The 6,000-nt window shown below is 34.6% G+C and overlaps 1 protein-coding gene across 3 annotated transcripts in view; it reads left to right on the top strand.

Annotated features, from left to right (window-relative positions):
* The first annotated feature begins 367 nt into the window (after window positions 1-367).
* LOC116119653 (putative membrane-bound O-acyltransferase C24H6.01c) overlaps window positions 368-6,000 on the top strand; it is a 30,793-nt gene continuing 25,160 nt past the window's right edge. The window contains exons 1-15 of one of the 3 annotated variants that reach the window (XM_031405594.1): window positions 368-1,062; window positions 1,152-1,207; window positions 1,295-1,476; window positions 1,557-1,605; window positions 1,708-1,811; window positions 1,928-1,992; window positions 2,537-2,607; window positions 3,053-3,112; window positions 3,225-3,335; window positions 3,920-4,044; window positions 4,132-4,183; window positions 4,810-4,872; window positions 5,064-5,173; window positions 5,258-5,350; window positions 5,467-5,548. In XM_031405594.1, the coding sequence (XP_031261454.1) occupies window positions 936-1,062; window positions 1,152-1,207; window positions 1,295-1,476; window positions 1,557-1,605; window positions 1,708-1,811; window positions 1,928-1,992; window positions 2,537-2,607; window positions 3,053-3,112; window positions 3,225-3,335; window positions 3,920-4,044; window positions 4,132-4,183; window positions 4,810-4,872; window positions 5,064-5,173; window positions 5,258-5,350; window positions 5,467-5,548 (1,350 nt within the window). In that variant the 5' untranslated portion in view covers window positions 368-935. The remainder of the gene's footprint in view (window positions 1,063-1,151; window positions 1,208-1,294; window positions 1,477-1,556; window positions 1,606-1,707; window positions 1,812-1,927; window positions 1,993-2,536; window positions 2,608-3,052; window positions 3,113-3,224; window positions 3,336-3,919; window positions 4,045-4,131; window positions 4,184-4,809; window positions 4,873-5,063; window positions 5,174-5,257; window positions 5,351-5,466; window positions 5,549-6,000) is intronic. The other 2 variants (XM_031405593.1, XM_031405595.1) reach the window with 2 other exon arrangements.

The raw sequence follows: 6,000 nt of genomic DNA, 5'->3' as shown, positions 1-6,000 counted from the left end.
TATGGTCCAACTTTGTATACATTGTATCATTCCTTCAAATATTATTTTTATTATTATGATACAGAGGGAACATATGAATAGAAGATCAAATGTGAGAATTAAACCAATTGGCTCAATCAAAGAACTTTAGGTTAACTACTTAGTCCCTGTGGTTTTCAAAAAAATTTTAAGGACAATAATTTTTAAGGACAACTCTTTTATAAACTAGTAAAATCGCACCGACGCTATGGCTAACAGATGTTGGATCCAATTTAACAGAGTAATGGTATTTGTGTCCAATTGATTACTTTATTAACACAAACCCAATTGTCTTTGCTTCTTCACCTCTGTATTCCGAATTTGCTTATTCTTGAGAATCAATGAATTTAGTAAATTGGGGTTGATTTCTGTTGCTTGATTGTGAATAATGCTTTGAGGATGTGCTCTTGTTTTGTTGAATTGAGTTATGCATCCAAGGTGTTTGAAGAATTTCCTGTGCGGCTGCGCTCAGTCTGATTGCAGTGATGTTTAAGGGTGTTTTCTTCTCTACCCAGAATATATATGTTAGATAACTTGAATCTTAAAAAGTTCTGGTTATTGAAAAGCGGGAGGAAAAAGCCAGGATCAGGTTTTTTAGTTTATCGGTACCTATGATCATCATGGAGAGTTGAGTTGTGGCTCTCACTTTGATAGACCATGTAGGCAGCCACTGGCTGCTTTGTCGAACTCGACTCACTGGGTATTGGGTTTCTAGCCTCCAGTTTCTGGAGAGTTAGAGAGTGAAAATGGTTGAGGAAACGAGAGTTTATTTGGGTTTGACTCATTAAGGGCACAAAAGACACATCATGAGTATTTTTGTCCTCAAAATAAAATAGTTGGCTACTTGCACTCAAATGTCAACTTTATAGACTGGTTATGCGAATTTTTTAAAGCTCATCTGGGTGTGTCAAACAACCATGAGTGAATCGAAGATGAAGAAGAAGAAACATAGTTGTTCTATCAGAGGAGAACTCTATATTCTCGTAGCGTATGCAGTAGTCTTCTACGTTTTCATTATTCGTCGCTCTCTTCAAATCTCTAATGGTATTCCATTTCTCTATCTATGTTTATGAATTTAACTACTAAGAAATGATTCTCAATTCTCAATTCGTTGTTATCTCTCTCTGCCTCAGATCACTATAAAAAACTCTACGTCTTGCGCCCCGGCTGGCTCTCTAATTTTCTCTATGTAATTTACTTGAACCCCCTTTCTATTATCATCTCTTAGTTGTAATTAATTAATGTTTATTAACTTTTTTCTTCCACTTTGTTTTAGGATGTCTCTGATGCTCAATGGAGAAACTTTCGTTCTAATATACCTATTCTTTCCGTGGTTTTTGGAGTTTTTGCCACACTGGCCAATTCCCTTAGAGCTGTTTTTCATTTTAGAGCCAAAGGGATGTCGATTCTCTGGCTTTGCCTTTCTTTAGTTTACCTATTCTATCTGCATGGAGCTTGGTATGCCCTTTTTGTTATACTCTTTATGTTTTGTTTAATCTTGGGATTTCAGTAACACTATTGTTTTAATCTCCTTGTAGTGTTATATTTATCCTCTCCATTGCCTCCCTTAATTTTCTTCTGGTCAAGGTATGTTTGCCACTCCATCAATTTTTAATCTTTTAAAGTAGGTAATTTCCCATAAGAGTTATCTTGTTGCTGACATATTTAACTACATTTGTCTTTCTGCAGGTTTTTGCACGAACAAACTACTTCCCATTTCTACTTTGGGGCTTCAACATATTTTTCCTAATATGTAATCGTGTTTATGAAGGATATTCATTCTCGTTATTTGGGTGCGTTGTGTATGATACATTAGTAATTGCTTGTTCTTTCATGTAGTAGTTGCATTTCTTGTTATCTTACTTCTAACTGAATGAACCTTTGTGTTTATGTTTTCTGTCCTGCTTAGGCAACGATGGTCATATTTGGACAACTTTCGAGGGACCTTTAGGTGGCATATTTGCTTTAATTTTGGTATGCGCTTGATTCAATTCATTTGTTGTCTTCCTTTTTGCTGTGATTTTTCTTCATATCCTTGAGTTAAAACATCATATGTTCTAATTTTACAGTTAATGGAAATTTACATGCTACTGATCTCCCTTTGGGTGCTTTGCCTATTGTTGGATTAGAGCCAATAGGGTTCACAGTTTCCCATGTATGCTTGACTTTCTAGTGAAGTAATCTTGAGAAAGGCTACAAGGTTTTTGCTAGAGAAGTTAGTTCTTTAGCCACATAAATTGTTATGGGCAATTACAGAACTATGATAGTTGGACAGGCTACTCCTATTACTTTAGCTGGTAGTGTTACTTGGGTATCAGAGACCTTGCAATTGATTGCCTCTCACACCAGATTAGGGGTTTTGTTAATCTTCAATGGAGAAAAGAAATATAGCTTTCAGTTCAGAATAGAAGTTATTCTTGTAGAATGGAATTGTTCTTTGGAAATCTTAAATGCAATATTTTATTTGTTTATATGGTGTTCTTTTAGGCAGGTTTCTTATTTAGATTAATTGTTTCAGTTATTTTGCGCATGATAAGCTTCGGATATGATTACTTTTTGGCCCATCAGGATTCTCGATTCGATCATGAGGTATTTGTGTCACAGAGACTCTGGTACTGCAGATGATTTATTCATTTTCTTGTTTTGTGGGAATGCTTACTTTCTGTTTGGTTTCAGCTCTACTTAGGTTTCACTGCCATGTCTGTTAGGAAAATAAAATTGCAAATTTGGTAGCAATGAACTAGTGCTTGAATTTTGATTCTGCTATGAAATATTCTGCACACATTCATTTGCCTTGAAGTTTCTGTATTGAAACAACATTGTTTGCCTGTTCCTGAAGAATAGACCCTCCATATTCTTGTGCCCATCATGTTGAACATTGATCTGGAAAATTCTGGGTTCCTAGGTATATAAATTGATATTTTCTTAAAAGTTTATGTTTGCCTGTACTCAAACAGTCATGGGAAACAATTATTTTACCCAATCAGAAGCAAATTTTTTCTGATATTTCTTCACACTGCTCCAATAACTGTAGAAGCATGTCCAACGTTGCCAAAATTGTAAATCGGGAAAAAGTTGCTTGGAAGTTCTACAGGTTAGCAGCTACTTAGACAGAGTCATAGTACTAGTGTTCTTACTGCATCCTTGTCGCTGCTATCTTCTGTACTAATAGGTTTTGATGTTCATGAATTTATTTTTGCACACAGGAGAGAAGTGTCATTGAAAGTTTCACCTTTATTGCATACCTCTGTTATTTGGTATATGCTCCTCTTTACATTGCTGGGCCAATTATAAGCTTCAATGCGTTTGTTTCACAGGTCAGTGACTCTCATCCTGATACTATGTTTTCATTGTTTTCTTTTTTCTTATGATAATATTACAATTGTATTTAAAGCTGTGAACTATTCTCTGGATGAAGTGGTTTTGGTGATACCCTCTGTAGTTGTACTTAGTCATTGGCCTCATTTCTCACCACTGTCATGGAGTTCTAATTGTTTTGGAAGTCATTAAGAGTCTGAGTTAGAGAAACAATTAAAGCATTTATCTGGCCAGTTTTTCGATCTCTGAAGAATATTTTTAGTGGAAGGCCCAAAAGACATGAAATAAGCAATTCCAGTAAATAACAACATTAAGGCCAACATGCGCAAGTGATTTAGCTTGTGGTATCATTAAACTATTAGGAGTGTGTAACTTATTCATGTTACTCCCAAAATAGGCCACAGTTGTCTGGAAGTTAGAGGATAAATAATTATAAATTACAAACATGTAACTTGCCATTAATTATTTTCTATTGAACAACACTGTGGCAGTACACATATATTATGTTTCTCAAAAAGCTTTGTCAATACCGGAACTTTGTCATGGAATCTCATTGTTTTTTCTTCCTACAATGATTTTTCAGTTAGATGTACCTCAGAGCAACTACTCAAGAAGAGATGTGGTTTGGTATGGGTTACGCTGGGTCTTTAGTCTTTTTCTAATGGAACTAATGACACATCTATTTTATTACAATGCTTTTGCAATCAGGTAAGTTTGAAAAGGATGAATCTTATGTCAGAATTGTTGTAATCCAGTTTTGTTGACAAGTAATTAATTTTGTTTCTGCAACACTAGTGGCATTTGGAAACTACTATCTCCTTTGGATGTGTTCATCATTGGATATGGGGTAAGACATGATCTTGATTATTTTATGCTTTTTCCATTTAGATTATGGGTATATCAGATTTAAATATGAATCATCTTGAAATATGTTCTTTTGATACACAACATATTTTTTTTATATAATGAAGTTACCTGAACATGTTAACTATATAAGAGCATTGCAAAAGGAGCCTTAACTTCTGCTGTGATGAGAGATCAAACTTCCTACTGATATTTTATTGAAGTGCAAAAGAACTCATGTGCTATGTGGCTGAAACAAGTTCTGAAAATTTATTACCAATTATCCTCACCTTCCAAGGGATTTCTATTATGGAAACGAGCACTACAGTTCATAAAATATGTTATACCGTCAATTATCTCACTAATTACCCGTGTGAATGACCTAATTGGACTAGTTTTCGTTATAATTCTTTTTTCCTTTTTTTTTTCAATTGCTGTAAATTTTGAAGCATTATTTAGAAAGATAGACAAGATTTCAACATCACAATTTATGGTTAAAGGGGCTGTAAAGTTTGGGCTCGCTTGTCCCATATTATTTTCTGTATTGCCATTTTTAATTTTGATAGATAGTAAGCTTCAATTCATGGAATTGTCATATTGATCTTATACTTTTGCCATATGCTATTACAGGTCTTAAACTTCATGTGGTTAAAGTTTTTTCTGATCTGGCGCTATTTTCGGTTCTGGTCGCTGGTATATTTTGTTTCAAATTGTATTTTTCCCATTATCTTATTTGTTCTTGAACTGCTGCCTTAATTTAGCTGCTTCGTGGGTAGTATTGGAACAGATTTATCTGCTTTTCAATTGTAACTTGTGGTAGGCTCTTTTTATTATCTTGTATACAGCTGGAGAAAGCTTATTTCTTTCCATTTATATCATTGTAGATATGTGGCATTGAGACTTGGGAGAATATGCCTAGATGTCTTAATAATTGCCACAACTTGGAAACATTTTGGAAAAATTGGCATGCTTCCTTCAACAAATGGCTTGTGAGGTACATCTTTCAACTCTTCATCTGGTCTTCTCCGGCACTTCGGTTGATTCAGAAATGTATAATTGAAAATGGCTAAAATCTTAGGTACATGTATATTCCTCTTGGGGGTTCTCAAAGAAAGCTTCTTAATGTCTGGCCTATATTCACATTCGTTGCTTTATGGCATGATTTAGAGTGGTAATTCTTCTTTCCATCGAATTTTTTTTGTTACTTCATCTGTCATTCTGTAGAGTGATATAATGAAAATTGTTCAGTTTTACCTTTACCTGAAAGCTTATTCTCTCTTGTTTTAGGAAGCTTCTTTCATGGGCATGGTTAACTTGCTTATTCTTTATTCCAGAAATGGTTGTGAAATCAGCAGCGAATACATTTGAGGTGATCCCTATCTTTCCCGGAATTCTTAATGTTATATTTTTCATGTATGAGTTAGGGTAAAGTACACCTTTGGTTCTGAGTTCAAGCACTGGATTGCTTGACCTAGCTGATGTATTGTCGGGTTGATCTTCGAGTACTAATGAATCGAACAACATTTAACTTATATTCTGTTTATACCTATATACATTTATTTTATTAAATTTCAGGCTTGATTCAATAGATTATCTTTGTCCTAGCATGATCGAGTGAGTTGTTACCCAAGTCTTTAAGTCTATTATACCTAGTCTTATGGTTGAGATATTTGCTGTTGTCCCTCTTTTTTCAAACAATCAGTTAGACCTCATGTTCCTTTCTAAAAGCTGAAAGTACTCTGGCTCTTGTCTCCTATAATGATCATGCGGAGGATAAGTAGAACATTTCCTGAACCATTGGACTTAATAAGAGCTGAATCT

The sequence above is a fragment of the Pistacia vera genome, unplaced genomic scaffold (assembly GCF_008641045.1).
Source record: "Pistacia vera cultivar Batoury unplaced genomic scaffold, PisVer_v2 Contig898, whole genome shotgun sequence".
NCBI classification, from domain to species: domain Eukaryota; kingdom Viridiplantae; phylum Streptophyta; class Magnoliopsida; order Sapindales; family Anacardiaceae; genus Pistacia; species Pistacia vera.
Note: the sequence above shows the minus strand (reverse complement) of the source record. Positions and strands in the feature narration are given on the sequence as shown.